The sequence below is a fragment of the Zingiber officinale genome, chromosome 5A (genome assembly GCF_018446385.1).
Source record: "Zingiber officinale cultivar Zhangliang chromosome 5A, Zo_v1.1, whole genome shotgun sequence".
NCBI classification, from domain to species: Eukaryota; Viridiplantae; Streptophyta; class Magnoliopsida; order Zingiberales; family Zingiberaceae; genus Zingiber; species Zingiber officinale.
The window spans coordinates 88,480,151-88,503,701 of NC_055994.1; the positions used below are offsets into that span (position 1 = coordinate 88,480,151).

At 33.4% G+C, this 23,551-nt stretch overlaps 1 protein-coding gene across 1 annotated transcript in view; it reads left to right on the forward strand.

The window, feature by feature from the left end:
• The window catches only part of LOC121979765 (kinesin-like protein KIN-UA), a 30,889-nt gene extending 7,570 nt beyond the window's left edge, over window positions 1-23,319 (forward strand). The window contains exons 9-23 of the mRNA XM_042531758.1: window positions 335-484; window positions 2,181-2,269; window positions 3,343-3,552; window positions 3,855-3,989; window positions 5,220-5,399; window positions 6,599-6,706; window positions 6,882-6,989; window positions 18,142-18,270; window positions 18,347-18,476; window positions 18,575-18,667; window positions 19,136-19,261; window positions 20,175-20,300; window positions 21,494-21,637; window positions 22,273-22,401; window positions 23,013-23,319. Of these exons, the coding sequence (XP_042387692.1) occupies window positions 335-484; window positions 2,181-2,269; window positions 3,343-3,552; window positions 3,855-3,989; window positions 5,220-5,399; window positions 6,599-6,706; window positions 6,882-6,989; window positions 18,142-18,270; window positions 18,347-18,476; window positions 18,575-18,667; window positions 19,136-19,261; window positions 20,175-20,300; window positions 21,494-21,637; window positions 22,273-22,401; window positions 23,013-23,161 (2,006 nt within the window). The 3' untranslated portion in view covers window positions 23,162-23,319. The remainder of the gene's footprint in view (window positions 1-334; window positions 485-2,180; window positions 2,270-3,342; window positions 3,553-3,854; window positions 3,990-5,219; window positions 5,400-6,598; window positions 6,707-6,881; window positions 6,990-18,141; window positions 18,271-18,346; window positions 18,477-18,574; window positions 18,668-19,135; window positions 19,262-20,174; window positions 20,301-21,493; window positions 21,638-22,272; window positions 22,402-23,012) is intronic.
• The last annotated feature ends 232 nt before the right edge of the window (window positions 23,320-23,551 follow it).

Consider the following 23,551-nt stretch of genomic DNA (forward strand, 5'->3'; position numbering starts at 1 on the left):
AACAATCTCAATTGCTCCATTCTCCTTGTCAAAGAAGAATTAAGAAAGTAAAATACTGGAAATAAAAAAAGGTAGATCAGACAAAAATAGAAAGCACCTGAAACTTTTAAGTGATAAAGCTACCAAGACTTATAGACTAGGATTTTCTTTCCAAGTTGAGAAAAAATTTAAGTACACATTATAAGTAGTGGTATATCATTGATGATTTGATGTACATTTTAAAGGTTATATTATCTTAGATTTAGCCTATCATCTCAGTCAAATTTTTGGTTTCAATAATGCTAGTAGGTGGTTAACATGTCAACACTTTTCGTTTTTCACTTGAATGTTACAGGAATTGAAGGCCGCATGATTGAAGAGACCAAGTTCATTAATCTTTCACTCACTTCATTGGGAAAATGCATTAATGCACTTGCTGAAAACAATCCTTATATACCAACAAGAGACTCCAAGCTCACCAGGCTGCTTCGCGATTCATTTGGAGGTAATCTTTTCCAACTTTTGCTTCTGTTTTTCATTGTTTTGTCATTCTATACTTTTAGCTTCATGATTCCGAGCTCCCTAGACCCCTAAGCATTGGTTCAGGCCTTTACTAATGGTTCAATCTTTTGGCATTGGTGATGTAGTCAAACTTGACATGGTATTGTTCAAGGATCTCTGTTTGAATTCAATCACTAATTGTGCCAGAGCAATCTGCTGACCGACTTCTGAGGACCATTAAACATCAATTCTTATCTATGCTGTGTCATGGTCCAATCCCAAGTCAGCAAGCAGAACAAGATCACACAGCAAAATCACAGACATTGTTGGGGCGGGTCAATGTTTCCTTGTCATGTCTCCTTTTGTTCTCTCCTCTTCTTGTTCTCCCACATCTTTCTGTTCTGTGAAGGAATTTCCCTGTCCTTGTGCTTCCAACAATAGGGGTAGAGAGGAACAAACACAGCAGGCTCAATATGCAAGGTTGCTAGGGCTGCGGGTGCTCCAGATTTGTTGCTAGGGTTGATGTGGAAGGAAAGCTTGATCACTCATATTTTGTTACTCATAAACGAAAGTTTAAGCGAAATCTTGATGTGTGCTTAAGTCGTTGCAAGCCTAGAAGGTATACCATTGCATTTTAAGTCTTCATAACAATATTAGAATGAGCATAGAAGTGTCTTGTTGCAGCTAAGTGTCTCAGGGGCGTGGAAGTAATGAGTGATTAGAGGCCACTCATCAAATTTACTGGAAAAATTATTCGAGTTAATATTGTATTAATTATTATATACCACATTATATCATATTCATCTTTTTATTTTTTACATTACATAAGTATACTTTGATCAACACCTTTTGGTAAAATATGCCCTTTTAGATAACTTAAGATTACCAATTTCCTTGGTGAGAATTACATCTTGATATTTCTTGGATGCTTGGGAGTTTTAAGAAAGCTACTGAACCAAACTAAATAGAATGATGTGACATCCCTTTATTACTCTCAGGGAATTTTTCACCTACCATGAACCAAATATACCTTTGGGATAAGTGGTCAGCCAATTAACTATGACAAATCTTTTCCTTTTGTGGAATGAGGAATTATTTAATTGCTTAAACTGGCAATGGCGTTGCTAGATCCCTGGAAAATTTGAAATTACTGAATCAAATTAGGATGATGATGATATTCCATATTACATTCTCTGTGATGTTTTCACATACCATGAACCTAATGTACCCTTGATACAAGTGTTCAGTCAATTAAATAAGGTATATTTTATTTTTCTTTGTTTGGAAGGTGTATTTATACAACCCCTTAATTTGGTTTAGCTGTTTATTAATAGATGTCTTGGTTTCTTGTCCAATTGACACTCAATGGTATTCTTCCCATGCTAAAAAGTAGTAGACATGGTTACATCCGTTAATCAAAGTTGGCAAACAGAGTATTTATCATAGACAGGCATATTTTGAATTGAATGGCTTTGGAATTTGATTTGGACTTTTGACTTGGACAGTTATGCTTTTGATCTGCATTGTTTCGTAACGAACCAAATGATGCCTCTATGTTACCCTTTCTGCTGCTCACAGAAAATGGAACTAGCAAATATTCATTGTTCTGCAATTCATATTTGTCTTGGGAAACACCCATACCTTCTTTTCTTCTAATCCATCTTTTTGGTCTGTAAATTGAGTTTTCTCTTGTTCTGCAGGCTCTGCACGGACCTCTCTCATAGTTACAGTTGGTCCATCGGCACAATATTATTCTGAAACTGCAAGCACAATATTGTTTGGACAGAGGGTTAGTATTTTTGAAAAGATTGGTAAAAGGAGTCTTTTAGCAAATTCTAGCAGGGACCATCTTTACTTGCTAATTCTTCTTTTCAACTTAATAGTGTTTGTTCTGTTGATTTGCATGTAAGTTAAAAAATTTAGTGAATACTTGGTCACAATTGTAATCTTTATAAGGTAAATACACTAGGCTGTTCTACATTGACGAAACATCCCTTTTTGGCCTTCCACACTCCTTATAAACTAATCTATCAGGATTTTCCTATAGATCCGTTGTATCCCCTTCATTATCCATTAGTTGTCACTCAATGTCAAGTAAACCAAAACATTGAATTGTGTCACATTCTATTAAGGTTCTAGCATAGTGCACTTTAGGGGATGTGATCAAGGTTCAAAATGTCAGTTTGGTATTTGACTCCTTTTATGGCCAGAGGGTTAGGCTGGTAAGGGATGACCAAAACCATGGCATAACGACGCATTTTGAAATTTCATCTGTGTCTCTCTGTACTATTCTGGTTATATGAGATTGGAATCAACACCAAGAGAGGGGACACCAGACAGAATAGTCACTTTGACAACGGGAGCTTACAAAGGGAGGGAACATAAATGCTAGGAAGACATTTGAGGTCAATAGGAGAAGATCTTTGAGGACAACCAACCACAATGGAGAATAGAAAACGTGCAATCTCTTATTCTTCTTCCATTTATTTTTATTCTCTTGTTGCCTTTCCTCTTATTGTGCCTCCATCTTCCATATCCTGTTGGTTGATACTGATTAATGCCACTCGATACTGACAGTTGGTACACCAATTGGCATTGCCACAATCTTGCTGTGGATAAGCACCTAGATACTGACATGGAATGAGGCTTGAAACCTCGAACAATAAGTGCATATCTTAACTTACATGTAAATGCAATTTTTATTCTTTATTGAGAATAAACTAGTTTATTTCTTTTCACTCAGAATCAGAGAGTGAGTCAGGCAAGTTTGATATAGTGAGGTTACAATATTCTTTGCGTGTCAATTTTTCTAAATAAGTTTCCATTTCCCATTGAGTTTCCTTATATCTTCCAACTTTTCAGGCAATGAAAGTTGTTAATACAGTCAAATTGAAAGAAGAAGTGGATTATGAGAATTTGTGTAAGAAGCTTGAGTACCATGTTGACTATTTAACCTCAGAGACTGACAGACAGCAAAAGCTTAGAGAAATTGAGAGGGAGCAGATGGAAAAGAAATTGAAAGAGCAAGAAGCATTAATAGTTGAAACAAAAATTTTTGTCAGTAAATATGAGGTATCATCTGGTTCTTGATTATGTTTATGGAAAATATGTTAGCTTCTGTTGTTTATTCTTTATTTATCCAGTTTGCTGTTAGTTATTTTTTGTTTCAGGATGTTTTTTTGACCTTGTTTTATCATTTCTATGAATTTTAACTTTCACCGTGAAAAATTTATTTGCAGACATTATTTTAGTCTGTATACAGATTTTTTTACATGTTTTAAATTTTTTCCCCTTGTTCTAGAGCACTGTGACAAACTAGTTTTTAAATTTCACCTTTTTCTTCATAGTTCTGACGTTTCCTTAACTTATTTCAGTATTTGGAGAAACAAAAAAATCATTGGGAGTTAGAGGCCAAAAAATTGTTGAAGGAATTGAACATTCAGAAGAATGAAAATGATAGATTATCTCAAGAAATTGGTCATCTTGAAGAAAACTTTAAGCAGATCAAGGTATTGGTTAGTCTTGGTATCGTTTCTGTTGTTAACTTGTTATTGACTTCCTGTCTTGTTATTTGGTCAGTTTTCTGAATTTTGTATATTAGCACATTGCTTGTATAGGGACGATTGATTGATGTGGCTGTAAAGTTGCTTTTATTTTCCCTTGGAACTGTGCTCCTTTGCAGGATATTTGGAAAATGAAACATATTAGAGTAACAATCGTTTTTTATTAGTGACAAGTTGCACCAAAATAGATATGGAGGCCTTTATGATTTGAAGTTTCTACTATGAACTCTGGAGCTTGCCTTTTGACTTTGGACTTTTGGAGATAACTATCATTATATTGATGATATTGATCTCAAGTATTCAAATGCTTGTCAATATGGTATCTTTAAAGTTTAAACTGGTCAAGTACTTAAAACCAGCATGAGAAGATCTTTATCCAGGAGCTAAATCTGACCATACTGGCTTCAAGGATTTAACTATTTGACAAGTGTATCATGTAGAATCCTTCCTTTGTTTACCGGTTTTGCCTAAAGAATTGTACTACTCTACTAGAATGATTTGTTTGATACTAGTTGTTATATGTTTTTTTTCCCACTTTTCCTGATAATTTGATTGCTAGGGCTGACATATTGTCATTATGTACCATCCCTATGTACGTCTAGATTCAAGTTATGTTAACTTATTCACATATTTGCATGACCAAAACTTATTCACATATTTACCAGGCTAGGAGCAGCAGAAGAGTGTTTGTTTATTTCTTAATCTAAACAATATATTTTTTTACTTATTTGTATATTCAAAACATAGCTAACTTCACCTAGTGGGATAAAGTTTGGTTGTTGTGGTTGTGTATTCAAGACATGATCTTACTCGGGTGAGGAGCTAAGAACACCTGATACTGGACTGGCCAGTGTAAATCCAATGAATGTCGTAGTGTAATACCTGTAGCATACCAGTTGAAGTATTGATTACCATTGGCATGGCGGACAAAAAATATGCTTCAAAAGTTTTAACAAAACCAGAACTGTTATATTATTAATAATAACAAGTTATTCATTCTTCAATTCCTTCTATCATGTTATATTAGATAACCTGGGGTGGTCTTTCTCTTAGCTTTTGCTATGCATCTTGTATTTAGAGTTTTTAACATATATCTGTAGGTTGCCTGTGGCTAAGTTTAATTGGCTTTACATTAGATTATTCTCTTTGGTAGTCCTGACTCTACTTTTTTAGTAGCAACAGGAGCTTGAAAGTTCGACACATCAGAAAGTACTGGCTGACACGACAAATACATACCAGAAGAACATAGCAGAGCTCATCAATCAGCTAGAAAGTGAGAGGTCTCATTGTACAAATCTAGAAGAACAGTTGTCTGTTATGAAGAAGTCTCTGAGTGATAATATAAAATCAGTCCAGGTATTTTTTTTTTCTTAATACATTCTGAGGAAGATTTTAGAATGTGTTATATGATGTTTGTATTACTTTTGGTCCTTGAACTGTTTGTCTATGGCTTATGCTTGTTCTGTAATTTATCTTTAACTCACTAACTTTATAATGCTCATACAAAGTTATATTTGTTTGGTTGAGCTTGTCTGTGTTGGTTGCCTAATTTTAATAATATTAAGAAAAAGAATTTGGTGAAGTTCTAATCTCAAAGTTTGAAAAGTGTTGTACAATTGATTGTCTCATGTACAATATATACAAACAATATAACGAATTAAGGATTTAATTGTCTAGTGTATAAATCATTCTATCATCAATCCCTTGTATGAAATTCAATATATCTTTCTGAAGCCCTTGAGTAAAATGAACCTTGAGTAGGACAGGCTCAGATGCATAGCTGGCCAGACTCCTTTAGAGAGCCAACAACTAAGCTTAGAAGGCTTCATAATTCATCAAGGAAACACTTCATTGCTAGCTTTGATTTTTGGCCGATCATAAAATCATCATACAATGTATACTTGGCAATCTTAGCCAAATTGATACGCTTTTTAAATATATATATATATACCATCTATTTGTTCGTCTTGAGCAATATTTGCATATCCATGACCACACACTGCTGACAGGCTGCTCATTATTGAGAGTTCAAATCCTCTGTCCCCATATTTTTTTGTCCCCGTGTCCCCTTGCCGATCGGACGGACCAGATTAGATCTCAAGGATGTCTTGCACATCACGAGGCTACTGCACACATCTTAAGGATGCCATGATGCCTTGAGATGTAATCTGGTCCGTCCGATCGGCAAGGGACACGGGGACAGAGAAATTTGGAGACAGAAGATTTGAACTGCATTATTGATGCCATTTTCAATCTGGTCTTACAGTTTTGATACTGTTAGACTAGGTAAAGTTCTTGCCTCTTCAGCTCTAAATATCTTCTTTTCCAACATCACAAAGCATAAATTGTCCTATGGATAACAAATTCCTACACTGAAATTGAAAATGTTATGCATCTTTCTAATTCATTGACAAATGATGGTTTTGTCATATGATCACCCTTCATAGTAATATGAAGGTGTTGTTTCTGTTTGATTTTATGAACTGCATTGCCATTTATTTGATTCTATCATCAGAATTACACTTCTTTATATTGTCATGCACTTCAAACTTCAGGAAAGAATTGTTGATGATCTTGCAAGAGAAAATTCAAAGTTGAATGAAATCGCAACTAGCAAAATACAGTCTCTAGAAGTAATGAACAGAGAATTGTTGATGGAGAAGGTATGCTTAATATTACTCAAATAGGCAAATAGTTTCACTTAAAATTCATCTCACACCTAGATACTTTTCAATTTTGTAAATATTTACCCTTTGATTTTATGAACTGCATTGCCATTTATTTGATTCTATCATCAGAATTACTCTTCTTTATATTGTCATTCACTTCAAACTTCAGGAAAGGATTGTTGATTATCTCACAAGAGAAAATTCAAAGTTGAATGAAATCGCAAGTAGTAAAATACAGCCTCTAGAAGTAATGAACAAAGAACTGTTGATGGAGAAGGTATGCTTAATATTACTCAAATAGGAAAATAGTTTCACTTAAAACTCGTAGCTAGATTTTTTTTTTTTTTTTTTCAAATTTTTAATATTTTTTATTCCCCCACCCCACCACTATTAATATGCATATTTGTGACACCTAAAATCAATAAAAATGACAAGTCATAAATCTCAATTATCTAATGTTTGTTATATCACTTATATTCCCTCAGTGAGCTCTCCATAAGTAACAACAACAACCAAGCCTTATCCCAGTAAGTGGGGTCGTGAGCTCTGCATAAGTACTTAAAGATAATTTCAAGCTCAATTAGATTCATTAATCACAATTAGACCCACCACACCGCCTATGACGAACCTAAGGGTGTCAATTCGGGTGGGTCGGGTCGGGTTGGGTCGGGTTAAATTTTTTTTTTTTTTTTATAACCCAACCCGAACCCGACCCGAACCCGAATTCAACCCGAAACTCCTAAACCCGAACCCGAACCCGCCCAACCCGAACCCAACCCGTGTAACCCGAAAATTCGATTCAAAATGACTTTTTGGAGTTATTTTCCCTATAATTCTTCACTTTTATCTCAATATTTCATCATTATCATACTAACTTGATATTAATATACATAAAACATCTTAATTTTCAAAATAAAATTTGATTTAACCCTAAAAAAACCCCACTAAACCCTATATTTGGGTCAACCCGGGTCAACCCGGGTCAACCCGAACCCGACCCGACCCAACCCGAAAATCTTCAACCCGAATACCCTCCAACCCGAACCCGACCCGAACCCGAAAATGTCCAACCCGAACCTGATTTTTTTCGGGTCGATTCGGGTTGGGTCGTCGGGTCGGGTTCATTTTTGACACCCCTAGACGAACCCATCATGGTCCCAAGCCTGGATAAAGGAGCAGGGTTGCATTAGGTTGCTGGTCAGCATTAAAACTATGACAAATATTCAATGAATGAATCTATTAAACTATTGTGCTAATGTTAGATTGTTCCCCAAAAGGAACATGTTGTAGGGTCCGACTGTAACGTTTCGTCAAGGACCGCTACATCTCCATAACTTGAGTGTAGTTCTAAATATGCAAGAGTTCGCGTTGTAGGTCCGAGTGTAAAGTATCGGCAAGGACCGTTATAGAGAACTTAGGTGTAGTCAAGGAAAAGAATACTGTTTCGTGTCGGGCGGCACAGACAATTTTTATCGTTCCGTCGCTCGGCCGAAACCGGCACCCGACTCGTAGTGATTTCGGTGTGTGATACGCGCGGGCGTGGCGTTGTGCTTTCGGTGTGTGATACGCACATTGATGCACGCTAGCATGCGGGACACTCGCGATCGAAAAATCGCGCGATAGAAGGAATCGATTCGATTCCTTCTGTTTGCTCGCAAAAACCCTATAAAACGTACCAGCGAGCGATCGATTAGCAGGGGCGAGGCGAGTAGCGGCAGTGACGAGGCGAGGCGAGTAATAGGGAGGCGAGCAGCGACAGAGGTACGATTTCCCCATCTCATATGCATCGCATGCGGCGCCGAAGGAGTCGCCGGACCCTGCGATCCGCCGCTGCCGAGCGACATGATCGCGTTGCTGCCGAGCGGTGTGTGCCGCGTGTACCCTAGGTAGTTTAAGAAAATAAATTATAATTTAAATTTATAACAATTCTAAGGTAGGTATGGTATTCCAAATAGGTTTTTATAAATCCTAATTAAATTTTCTCAATAAAAATTAAAATATATAAAAAATATATTTAAAAATTAAAATTTTAATTAATATTCTGAAAAATTAATTTTTAATGTTTTAAATTGTATTTAAAATTTTTTAAAAAATTATAAGAAATGTGTTTAAAATTTTAAAAAAATTATAAGAAATCTGATATATATTATAATATTTTTTATTATTTAAAATTTAATTTATTTTTTTTAAAAATAATAATAATTCAGATTTATATTTTAATATTATAAAAAAATAAAAATTCTTAAAAGATTCTAAAAAAAACTAATAAATTAAATTTATATTTTGATATTTTTATTATTTTATATTTTTACAAATATTAATTAATTAATTAATTTGTATAATTATTATATATAAAGTAACATCTTTATGCTAATTTATATATTTATTATAGATAATATTTTTTTATCTTAGAATTAATTTAAAATTTGGATCCATGAATATTAACTTTTGTACTTTTGTAATATGTTTAGAAATATTACAAGTCTTTTATTTTAAATTTTTTGATAAAGATATGCTGTTATGTTTATGATTCCTAATAAAACACTTATAATCTTGTGCAATTCTGATCATTCTAAATTGAGAAAGGTGAATTAATATTTTTAGGAGATTGTTTCAAATTTTAGAAAGTTGCTCTTTATAATTTATATATTTAATTTGTAAATTTACAATGATAAATATATTCTTAACGTTATAAAATGATGACCATTATCTAGAAATGTGTATTATTCTTAATTTTTTTATAATGCATAGGCAATGACACCCAAACAACAATCTCATGATCCAGCTTGGAGACATGCACGTCGATTAGAAAATCGATTCCATTGGCAATGTTTGCATTGTGATATGATTGGACGCGGCGGTGGAGTCACACGCCTAAAACAACATCTTGCTGGTGGATATCCGGATGTTTCTAATTGTCCAAAAGTTTCTCAAGAAGTTCGTCATGCAATGAAAGACGAACTTGATGGCAAAAAAACATTAAAGTATAAACAACAATAACAACGTGAACTTGTTGATAGCCGAAGCTCTAAAGAACCAATCTATGATGAATTTCAAGGTCATGGTGAAATTCCAAATGATGAAGACTTTTTAGGAGCTCTCAGCACCTTTCGAATTCAATATGACTATGAGCAAAATATGCAATATAGAAGTGGCTCTGGTGCCAGTGGAAGTGGCTCAAGTCCTGCATCAACATTAGGAAGGAGTGCAAGTGCTCGTCTTCCTTCAACACAAGGTGGTATTGGTCGTTTTTTTTCTTCTATGGGACGAAGACGTGCAGTCGATATTGTTGATATCGATCCACTAGTATTCCCAGACCAAGCTAGCAAACAGACTAGGATTGATGATGCATATTCAAAAGAGAAGAAGAAATCAATCGGTAAAAGTATTGCTAAATTTTTTCATTTTAATCATATTCCATCTAATGCAGCAAACAACACATACTACCGTAGCATGGTTTCTAACATTCAAAAATCTGGTCCTAGTATTCAACCTCCGACTGCATATGAAATTGTCGGTCCATGTTTAGATGAACAAGTGGAGGAGATCGAGACTTGGATCCTATCATGCAAGAAGCAATGGAGCTTATATGGGGTTACGTGGATGTGTGATGGCTGGACAGGACCTACACGGATGAGCATTATCAACTTTCTACTATACTGTAATAGAAAGGTGATATTTCATAAATCTATTGATGCAACTATAGACTATCATGATGCACTCTACATATATCGTTTGATGGATAGTGTAGTTCAAGAGATAGGTGCAGAATATATAGTGCAGGTGATTACAGATAATGGTGCCAACTTTAAGAGGGCTGGAGAGTTATTGGAGCAACAGTATCAAACATTATTTTGGGCACCATGCGCAGCACACTGTATCGATTTGATGATGGCAGATATCGGTAAGCTTAATATAGTGAAGAAGGTAGTAAAAAAATGTCAATCTTTAACAAAATTCCTCTATAACCATCATTGGGTTCATGGATTAATGAGGAAATTTATTGATGGGGAGATTCTGCGACCAGGAGCGACTAGGTTTGCTACTCACTTTCTCCTGTTAAAGTCGTTGAATCAGAAAAAGTCGGATTAAAGGGCATGTTCTCTTCTAAGGATTGGGAGGCCTCTCGATATTCTAACACGGCCGAAGGTAAGGAGGTGCAAAAAATTATTATATCTGTCAGATTTTGGGACTATATCGCAGAGATTCTTATAGTAATAGAACCATTGTACGTTGTTCTATGTAAAGTTGATATGGACAAGAAGCCACAAATGGGCAATGTTTACCGCCTAATTCATGAAGCAAAAGAGGAAATTAAGAGGCGTCTACAATCACCAACCAAGTATCAACATTACATTAATATAATCACTACAAGATGAGACAATCAAATGGGAAAATATATTCATTTGACCGGTACGTATTTTTTAATGATAAAGAATCTTTAATATTATTATTAATAATTATATATGTTTAATTATCGTAGGTTATTATCTCAATCCGGCATATCAATACCGTTATAATCTTGCCACAAATGATAATTTATTAGTGGCTCTCAGACATGTAATATCAAGACTACATACAAATAGAGAATCAATTGCTGAGACTATTAATGAAAGTCGATTATTTTGAGAGACATATGGTTCTTTTAGTGATCCTATTGCAGTGCCATGCAGATATAAAATGGATGCAGGTAAGTATAGTAAAAATTATTACTAATTATCGTCAACAAATATAAATACTATTTTAATTTTGTTCTTATTTATCTTAAACTGAGTGGTGGTTGCAATATGGAGGATTAGCTCCAAATTTGAAAAAGATTGCAGTACGAATTCTTTCACAAACAACGTCTTCAAGTGGTTGTGAAAGAAATTGGTCAACTTTCTCCCTCATTCATACAAAAGTACGAAATCGTCTTTCTTATCGTCGCTTGGAGAAGATGGTCTACGTTCATTATAATATGCGTCTTCAACTAAGAGCAATAACAAAGAGAATGAAGAATAAGAGTCTGGTGATGTAGACCCATATGATATTGGATTTGTCCAAACTGAAAATGATCCAATGATAGATTGGTGGAGCGCTGTTGAGGCTGAGAATCCATTACTTGATGAAGCAGGAGACCCACCACGACCATCTCAATTTCTTACTCAACAAATTGAAAAAATACAAGCTAGAGGAGATATCTGTGAGGAAGAAGATAATGATGAAGCATTTGATCAAGAATTTCGATTTTCTGGATCTGGGTCTAGACATTCTCAAACATCCCAACCCCAAATCCAACCAAAGTCCATAGATAAAGGCAAAATCAAAAGCAAAGTTCCTGCAATTTTTATTAACAAGAAAGAAAAAGGTAAACCTCCTGCTTTTACGGGAAGGGGTCAATTGAGCATTAGATAAAATCCACTCGATGCAATTGATGAGTAAGAACATGATGACAGTGATGAAACTTCATTACCTTCTGACATTGTGGTCCGACAAGAAGTTCGAAATGAGGATAGTGATGTTGATAGCAGTGCAAATATTCATAGAAGTGATGACAGTGGTGATGCATCTAGTGGTAAAAATTATGTTCCCCCTACTCTAGCACCGGATCCATGGACATGTGAGATAGATTACACACATGCAACTCAAGATTATGATCATGGAGCTAGAAGTAACGCTATTCAATATCAACGTCGATATAAGGGTGACCAATAAAAAAAAACTCATAATTATCAAGATATGCGGGAGAGTTTAGTTGAGATTGATTCTTGTCGAAGTTCATCATATTCGCAACCTTTTTATTATAACTCTGATGCATCATATGGTGATCCATCATACTAGAGCTTGAGGACGTATGCTAATCCTTATCCTTATCCTTATCCCGTGCCCGTTCCTGTACCCATTCCGATTTCAGCGGGGCCAGTTCAAATCCAACATCCAGTGATGAATCGAGACACGCTGATGGACATGTGAAGAAATCAATATCAATATTGCATGTCATGGGATGATTATTTAATTTGGGCATTGGAGAATTATGGAGTTGACCTAAGTAGAATGTTACAAGAACCAATGCTTCCATCTGATTCACGCCACTCCTTTTGGTATTAGTAAGGTAACATATTATAATGTATCAATTTAATTCAAGTTATTGATAGATCAATTTTTTAAATAAAATTATATTTAATTATTTTTTCTAACAATATTAAGTAGTTCAATAATTGAGAATTTATATAAAATCAACATATAACTTATTTTTAAATTATACACAATAAACATATTTATCTAATAATTACTATATATAAATAAAAAAAATACCGAAACAGTATCGGCACGATACGATATGATACCGAAACCGTATTGTTCTGGTTTGGGACCGAAACTTTGGCACAGTTCGAGATTTTAAACCTTGGGTGTAGTGTTAAATAGGTAAGAGTTCTCATATCATAGGTTTGATAAGAACAAATATGATAAGAAAACTAATAATCTAAGATTTGGAACATGGAACATAGGAACCCTTATTGGTAAATCAATGGAGGTAGTAGATACGATGATTAAAAGAAAATTAGTATTATGTATGTACAAGAGACAAAATGGATAGGCGAGAAAGTAAAAGAACTCGGGTTTTAAGTTATGGTATACAGGAAAGAGTAAAGCAATAAATGAAGTGGGTATTGTTGTAGATAGTTCGTTAAAGGATGAAGTTGTAGGAGTAGTTAGAAAAGGGGATAAAATTATAACCCTTAAGATAATAGTGGTGAAAGAAACTATGAACATAATTAGTGTATATGCATCGTACGTAAGATTAGATGAAACTATCAAATCAAGGTTTTGAGACGACTTAGATAAATATTATAAAATATTCCGTCAAATGAAATGATTTTAATAGGAGGTGATCTAAATGGGTGTGTCAGAGTGAAAAATGAGAAATATGAGAGGGGACATGGGGTTATGGGTTTGGAACGAGAAATGAGGAAGTGATAACTATATTAGATTTTGCGATAACATATGATCTTATATTAGCTAAAACGTTTTTTAAGAAAAGAGAAGAACACTTAGTCACGTTCAAAAGTGAGAATAATAAATCGCAAATTGACTTTCTTATGGTTAGGAAGAAGGATAGAAAGATTTGTAAAGATTACAAGGTCATCCTTGGAGAAAGCTTAACTATCTAACATAGGTTAATAGTGTTGGATATACATCTCAAACATAGTACAATAGAAAGAAAAATATATACGATTTCTAGAATTTAGTGGTAGAAGTTAAAGGATAGGAAGTAAAATATATTTAAGGAAAAGGTAGAGTACAAACATTAGGTAAAATATACGGTGATTCTAATACATGGGATAAGATGGTATCAAAGTTGAAAATAGTAGCTAAGAGTATACTCGACGAGTCAAAGAGACATGCACCACTAAGTAAGGAATCTTGGTAGTAGAATGAGAAAGTACAAGAGAAAGTGAAGGAAAAACGAATAGCTTAAAAGAAATTATATATTTGTAAAAATAAGGAAAACTTAAAAAACATATAATAACTAAGAAAGAATCTAAGAGAATAGTGAATGAAGAAAAGAGTAAAACTTTTGAACGATTATATTAAAAATTAGATACAAAAGAAGGGGAAAGAGACATTTATAGAATAACTAAAGTGAGAGATAAGATATCTTATCCAAATAAAATGTATTAAAGATGAATGTAATAGGATGCTAATAAATAATGAAGAAATAAAAGAGCAGTGGAAGAAGTATTTTTATCAACTTTTTAATGATGGTTTAGGTGATCAACTTAACTTAGGTAATTTAAGTAGGTCAAATGAGCATAGAAATTTAAATTTTTATCGTAGAATTCAAATTTCAGAAGTAGACCAAGCTTTAAATGAGATGCACAATGGAAAAATCATTAGACCAGATGATATTCCAATAAAGGTATGGAAGTGTCTAGGATTCTAGGAAAACAAGGTATTGAATAACTTACAAAATTATTTAACATGATATTGAAAACGAAAAGAAATGTCTGATCAATGCCGGATAAGTACTCTAGTTCCCTTATATAAGAACAAGGGAGACGTATAAAATTGTGCAAACTATAGGGGTATTAAACTAATGAGTCATACCATGAAACTTTGGGAAAAAATAATAGAAAAAAAGATTAAGGAAGGAGATTATGGTGATCAAAAATCAATTTGGGTTCATGCCTGGAAGGTCGATAATAGAAGTTATACATCTTAAAAAATTAATTGAAAAATATCGGGACTCGAGAGCAAAAATAAGATTTACACATGATATTCATTGATTTAGAAAAAAACTTATGATAGAGTCTCAAGAAAAATTATATGAAGAATTTTAGAAAAGAAAGGTATTAGCGTAATATATATTGAACTAATTAAGGATATGTACGAGGATGTAACAACTAGAGTAAAGACTTCAGGCGGAGTAACTGAAGCATTTCCAATAAAGATAGAATTACATCAAGAATCAACTCTAAGTCCTTATCTTTTTACACTAATTATGGACGAACTCATTGCATACATTCAAATCTTGGCGGGAAACACTAGAAGGAAAAGGTTTTAGGCTTAGTAGAATAAAGACAGAATATATAGAATTTAAGTTTATCAATATTAGATATAATGAGATAATTGTTAAGATAGGAGATGACGAGTTGCCCGGAACCGAGAGCTTTAAATATTTAGGATCATTTTTGCAAAATAATGAAGGGATTGAGAGAGATGTCCTACATAGAATACAAACAGGATGATTGAAATGGAGGTGAGTGTCGGGTGTTTTATGTGACCGTAAAATACCTCTAAAACTTAAAAGAAAATTTTACAAAACTGCAATTAGACCTGCTATCTTATATAGAGTTGAATGTTGGGCTATGACTTGAGCATATGAGAAGAAGATGAGAGTTACAGAGATGAGGATGTTAAGGTGGATGTGTGGACATACGAGAATGAACAGAATAAGAAATAAGAGCATTAGAGAGAAAGTTGGAGTTGCATTTATTGAGAGAAAATTCCGAGAGACACGTTTAAGATGGTATGGGCATGTAGATGCTCCAATTTGGCAAATATGAAATTATGACAAACACGCATATCAAACGAGGAAGAGGAAGACCAAAAAAAACTTGGCTAGTAACAATAAAATAAGATAAAATTTATTTAAGTATTGATGATGATATAATAAGAGATAAAGCTCAATGACGTAAAATGATCCATATAGCCGACCCTACCTAGTGGGATAAGGCTTGGTTGTTTTTGTTGTAATCCCAATTACGTAAGGTTCCTTAATGTTTTGTATGTTTCACACCTTCAATCTTAGATTTTGACTCAACTTGTTTATTCTAATAAGTATTGTATTTATATTGATTACGCCTAAACATTCACAATTAAGTTTCTTTTTTAGCTTTGCTGCAAACCCTTATCCATCCGTTTGAAAAATATAAACTTTTCTACATTAACTTTTTGCTTGTTTTATTCTGTATTTTAAAACAGTAGGAAAAATCTTTATAATTTTACACAATATCATCATCAACATTATATAACTGTGTAGGCTAATAGAGGAGCTTTATAAGTTTAGATGAGGTAGCTACCATTATCTTGGATTTAAACATTTTGGTCTAGTAGTTGGCTTTGATAAGTTAGTTCTCTCATCAATATGGGATGTGACATGCAAGATCTATAATTGACGACATGTGAAGCTCAGTGGTGGTTACAATATCATGCTGGTAGCCATATTCTATAGTTTACCATGCCTAGGATTTAGTTTGCTCTGATACAATTCGGTGAGAAAATTGATCCATTAAGCTTTGAGGCCCCTAGCTCTTGGACTAGTACTAACTATATCATGATACCTATTATGACATTAAATCAATAGATATTCCTTTCAGCTTTGAATCCCACTGAAATAATTGTCGAGGATTCTACTACAAGCTTATTTCAAATCACTAAAATCATATGTAAAACTTTCTTTTTTCTATGATTTTACTTTGGTTGTTTTATCAAATAAATGACATCTGTGTTTGAATTTTCTGATGTGTAATCAAATTGATCGTTAAAACTGTCTTCTATTCTCCTCTCATAGCTCTTTCCCAATGTTTCATGATTTGAGTCACCAATTTGATCCCACTATAATTTGTCACATTCATCTAATATCTTTGACAAACTTTCCTTTGGGCATCTTAATTTGCAAAATTTTATTAATTTAGTTAACTGACTTGACCTTGTAAACTCTTTTAAATTTCATTAAGAATGTTGCTTGAACCTATATTTTACCTTTATTTCCTTAATGCTTCCTTAACTTTATTCAGTCTAATATCACAAACAAATATATTTTCCTAAAATTGCTATAATTTTCAGCATTTTAAGTCTAGTATTTTTGTAGAGTGTTCCTTAAATAATTTGAAATTTTTTTCCCATCTTTACTTAATTGCATTGTTATCAACAAAGAATCTTGTAAAAGGCCCATTTCATGTTAATAGGGCAGGACCATCATATTGAACGCTAAAGCACTTCTATATTTTAAACACACAATATTTATGATGGAGGGTTAAGAGTATAAGACTTATCTAGCTGAATAGTTGGAGCTGACACTGCTTTATGATGATGAAAATGCATTTATCAATATTACCTTGTTAGATTAAATTAGTACTTGTATGAGTTCTTTTCCATTCAACTGAACTTTTTCACCCCAATCTTTCTGAAGTGATAATTTATACATTTAGTTGTTATTCTACTTGTTAGAATCTCTAAAACTTCTCCATTATCATGTTTCCAATTGAGTCCCCTCGGGACGGTCTAGTGGCTAGCGCATGAGGTGTTGTCACCATGAGATCTGGGGTTCGAATCTCGGCATAGTCGAGGTAAATGCCTCCCTTATATGCTATTCACTATTCCAAAGGCTAGTAGCCGTTCGTGATTTACCTTCTCCATGTTGACCCTGGGACGGGTTGGCGGGGGGTTGGGGGGTGAGCGTATTCGTCTTTTGCCACCATGTTTCCAATTGAGACTCATAAATTAGCAATATATCACCTATAAATAACATGGGCTATGGAGATTTATCTGATTTGCACATTCATTCAGTATCAATTTCGAGAGACAAGAATTTAAAGCTAATCAGTTATATAAATCTTATGTACAAGAAATGAGTATATACACTTATTATGGTTCTCTCACTAGTAATACAAATTAATCTATTACCATGTTTTGTTTTCACCTAAATGCTGTTTTAGTAAAATTTTCTTCTGGTATATTTTGTACATACGTTATTCTAGATCAGGTTGTTTTAGCTGTGAGAATACAGAACAAGAATCTTGCAGTTGACATTTATTCATGCACCACAAGAATTTTATGGTGTATAGAAATTTTATTTTATTTTTTTATAAAGAAGGATATGGAACATGTGATAAAAAAAGTTTGTGTAGCGTATTGCTAAATTGTTCTTTTTTTTGAGAATGTAGGAATTCTTAAATAAAGAGCTTGAATCTTTGAAAGACAAACTTTTAGACGAAGAAAGACAAAGAAGATGCCTTGAAGGTGAAATTGTGAAATTGAAAAAATTCTTGATTGATGGAAATGCAGAAAATGGGGTAACTTATCTAATTTTTTTCAAAGATTTATTTCTGTGTTTTTAACCATCCTTTCTGTTGTAACTGCTTCTTACAGTCTAAAAGATCCCATTGGGCAGAAAATTCAACCAGTTCAACTTTGCCTTTTGAAAATCCGTCCAAGTCTCACAAGTCAAGAGAAAGTGTATCTGCTCAAAAAGATACCATTTCCAAAATCTTTGAAGAAGGTGAGTTTTTCTTTTTTTTTATTGTTTGAATTAAGAGATTTTTTATACACATTTTTTGTGCGTGTGTAACATGCATTTCTTTTTCATTTTGTTCTCAGTTGGTCTATCAAATATATTGCCTTTGTTAAAGTCTGAAGAATTGGATGTGCAAATCCATGCAGTAAAGGTGGTTGCTAATCTTGCTGCCGAAGGTAAGTAGTGGTCTTCTAGTTAAAGGGTGAGCTCTATATGGTGATATTTTCTAATCTAGTGACCGTGTTCCATTATTCTTTAATCATGTAAGTATAGAAGTTCAATGCTGTCTTTTTATCCTCTAGATAGAGGTTTCACATTCCCCATCTGTGTATATGTATGGATCAAGTTGATGCAAGACTTACATCTGAATCAATCAATAATCTCCAAGAATAAAGTAAACTATACTCTCCAACAAAAAAATTCCATTTTCCCACACATTTAAACTGGTTTTTTAATCTGTTAGTCATTGTTAAGTTTGAATTCAGAGGATCCATGAATATGATAGACAAATTTACTCAAGAGACTCCAAAGCTAACACATGTTTTTGAGTATGAATATGGAAATGCTAATGATATATCCTCTCTGTAAATTTCCATTTTCCCATGCATTTATTTGTCTCAGCTGCTTGCTTGCAAATTTTGCAGATATTAATCAGGAAAGAATTGTCAAGGAAGGAGGCCTGGATGCTCTTCTCATGCTTCTCGAAATATCAAAAGATGCAACTGTTCATCGAATTACTGCTGGTGCTTTAGCTAACTTGGCTATGAATGGTAATCAGAAAATGGATATATCTAACTCCATTTTACTCTGGTTTTATTTCTGTGAGAATTTTCATGAGCTCTTTAGATCCTGCTAGTCAAGTTTTCGTAAGATGTGGGTTCTAATGTATCAATTGTCAACATTAATATACCAATCTGATTTTATCTTTATATCAAGCATGGTAAGGTTGCAGACAATATACCTTCCCCGGACCTTGCCTTAGGGGGAGCTTCATGCTCTGGGCTGTCTTTTTTTTATCAATGTACTTAACTATATAGGCTATGCTGAAATGCTATCCAGATTTAGTATTTGTTGTCACTGCATTACAGCTAATTGGCCCTTCCAATCAGTAGCATGAACTTGTACAGAGATCATGTATGGTTGCTTATTCTAGTAATCTAGATCTTTCTTCTTTTAATTACACTAAACTATCCTGGAAAGTCTCACTTAACAATCCAATGTTTGCTTTCGTTTCTTTTTAGAATGAAACTTAATGAACAATCTTTTGTAAGAATTCACATGTTTTTATGGTTGCAGTTGATGCTAGCATAAATTTTAATCTACTAGATCAATGATTCATGTCACCAGGGTTAAAGGTGCTAGGATATAAACATTAGGAGGTTGAACAAAAAATCTCATTGCATTAGTTGACTCTTCTCAAAGTGTTTATTCATACTTTCTGAAGTTCAAAACAAATAATCTTGATTGTCACTACACTGACCGCATCTAGGTACATTCCATTCTAAAATATAATTGGAAACACCATGCCTATTTACAGTTTGACTAGATTGGCCTCTGCATTCCAACATGTGGAGTATCTTCCTGATTATATAATATGTTTGTTTGAGCATTATCACTAAATTTACTAGTCAATTTTTGATGAACCATTAAACATTATTTCATTGATTTGCTTGTCTGTTGTAGGTTCAAATCAAAGTTTAATAGTAAGCAAAGGGGGAACTAGGTTACTTGCAAATATTGCATCAAAAACTGAAGATCCTCAAACTCTTCGGATGATTGCTGGCGCAATTGCTAATTTATGTGGAAATGGTAAGGTTTCTATATAATTTTGTCAATTACCTTCTCATAAGCAACTTAATGAGAAACTAGTTTTATCAACCTAATTTTTTAAACTTATCCCTATATTTTCTTCTTATTTATTTTCAGTTAAATATAGTTTAGTTTCTATTTGTTACCTTGTTTCCCCTAGCAAATTGACTAACCAAATATGTAGTTACCACATTAGTACTTCATATAGTCAATGCAATAGTCATTTTGCAATTATAGTTTGGTTCTGATGTGATTTCTATGCCTTGGATACTCTTCAGAAAAGCACTTATGAAAAATTATGCAATATCTTATTTGTTAACTTTTGACAAATATTTCTTTAGAGAACAAGGATGGAAAATGTAATTCCTGCCTATTCTTGATATTGTAATTTACTTTCAGCCTCTATCGATTTATTTCCACTTTAGTTTCAATATTTTTCATTTGGGTAAATTTTCACAGAGTAACTTATCTTTAATTCTTTTATTGTAGCATTGTATAAAAATTTATTTGTAATAGTTTCAGGTAAATTTTCACAGAAAGTAACTTAGCTTTATTTTTTTTCTTCTTTTGTAACATTTATAAAAATGTATTTGTAATAGTTATGAGTAACTTTTCACAGATAATAACTTAGTTCAATTGTTTGCAAAACAAGTTTTTTAAAAGGGCAGTTCGGTATATGAAGCTCCCGTCAGTGTGGGATTCGGAGAAAGGGTCAAACCACATTGGGTCTATTGAATGAAGGAATCAAACTGGCTTATGAGGTTGTATATGTGCATGCGTTGCTTGAAGATATCACAGACTAGACATGAAGAAGATGATTCTTATATATTTGATTTCATGAAAAGGAAAAACAAAATGACAAAATAAGGGAAGACCTATATCTGCAACTGATGTGTAATCTCAACCAATTAGGAACCCCAAATTTCATACTATAGCAATTATCAAAGCTTAATTCAAACAGATGTTGAGAAGGAATTTGATAATCGTGAAGAACTTAGTTATCATTTTTGTAGTTATCATTTCTGGCACTTAAGCTTTTAGGACGAGTAATTACCAAACCAATCATTAGCAATAGGAACGTGTGGCTATTACGGATGAAATTTGCTTTATTAGGGGGTAAATTATCATTGGTTATATCTATTTATACTTTAACCAAATTCAGATTTTTCTTTCTATGTGATTATGATAAACAGAGAAATTGCATGTGATGTTGAAAAAGGACAGTGGCATCAAAGCCCTTCTGCAAATGATTAAGTCCGGACATAGTGAAGTCATAGCTCAGGTTGCCAGAGGTTTTGCAAACTTTGCAAAATGTGAATCACGAGGAATTGCTCAAGGTTCATATATTATTTACTTCTGCGTTTAATAAAAGTATTATCTCATGTCAACACAAGTTCATGGAAGCATGTTTATTACCGTATGTTTATTTCACTACACGTTTGCAGTCATCTACTCTCATAATGGTTATTAAATGATGAGAATTACCTTTTTTTTTTTGTCTATAACACTCACCTGAATTTCTTTAATTGCATTTCATAAAGTTGAAGATATGAAAATCATAGACAAGCTCAAGATGAATGATCAGAGGGTTAGACTATTAATGGCAACACAGACTTCGGGAACATCTTATGAATCTGAGAACTGGTTGAATAGCAAATGCAAAGTTCTGCTAAATTTTTCGCATAACCTTCGAATTATTTGAAGTTTTGTTTTTTTCTTCCTCTCATGCATGGCATGGATGCTGCATATAATACAATGACAGATACTAATGTAAGAGTATAGCAAATGATAATTTTCAATGCTCAAGTCTGCATTTCAATCATTAACCCTTTCTGTACACATTTGTTTGAACTTTGAACACAAGTACAACTAAGAAGCTTGTGTTTCTAAAATTTTGTAATTCCTACGTATAAATATGCATGATATTTCTTCATAAGTTTATTCTTAAGTCTTTTTTTTTTCTATCCTAAAGGATATCAAAAAGGAAAATCAGTTCTTATTGAAGAAGGAGCACTATACTGGATGATCACCAACTCATCTACATATTCAGCTTCAACTAGACGGCATATTGAGCTCGCTTTATGCCATTTAGCACAAAATGGTACATTTGCTATGAATTAACCTTTTTTTTAAGACTTTCCTATGAACTAGGTGTTTGGCTTTTTGTTGTCCTATATTCTATGTTTAGATATCACTTGGTTATTGCATTATCTGCTTGCTAGAACAATAATCCTTCTGTTCTTTTTTAATGTAACTTGAATTATAGAATTCTGTAATTGCTTAAGAGACCGCCCAAACAAATTTCTTTATTTGCCTCTCTTTCACTTGCAATCTAATAGGAGCAAAGCAATATCTTCCCTTCATTTCTTAAATGTTTTTTTTTTTTTTACTATGTTGTGATATTCTTCATTGTCAGTTTGATGAGTTAATTACATAGTTTAGAATGTAGAGTCACAAACAATTGCCTGTGCCTAATCAACTGTCATTGTTGATCTGAAGAAATCAAATCAAATTAGTGACAAATTGAGTCTACATATATAGATCCAATATCTTCATGAGCATGTTAGTTTTTTATCCTTCCCTGAATTTTTGTAGAACGCAAATGTCAATGCTTCCTCCTATATTTCATAGACATTTTATTCAACTTTTCAATTTGTTTTTCTTCTAGGCTTAACCAATTTCTTTTTCTAAAGAGAATGATCTTTTTTGCAGAGGACAATGCACTTGATCTCATCCGAGGTGGAGGAATCAAGGAGCTTATTCGGATATCGCAAGATTCCTCGAAAGAAGAGACGCGCAACCTTGCGAAGAAAGCATTGGATTCAAATTCTTCATTTTCTTCCGAGATGTATACAAGTTGATATGCCCAAAAAGCTCTCGTTGAAGCTGAGTCTTGTTGTATAATGTATTATTCTTGTTCAACATTATGGGTCACGCACACCTCTATTGCACAAAACTAATTGTATATGAAGATCAATTGTTTATTATTTTTTTATTTTTGATTTCCAACAGTGAAAAGAGAGAGTAGAGAGCATCATGATGGAATCACTTAAAAAAAAAAGAAAAAGAAAAATCAGTATATTGTCATGAACAAATTCTTTTGTGTTTTTACTCCTTGAATAATTAATTTAAAGCAATGAAAATGTCACTAAATTGTTCTCAAAATATTTTAAATTATTTATGATCATGATTAACAAGCTAATATCCATGCACCCGTGGTTTCATATGAGTCACGTAGTACGTGTACAAAC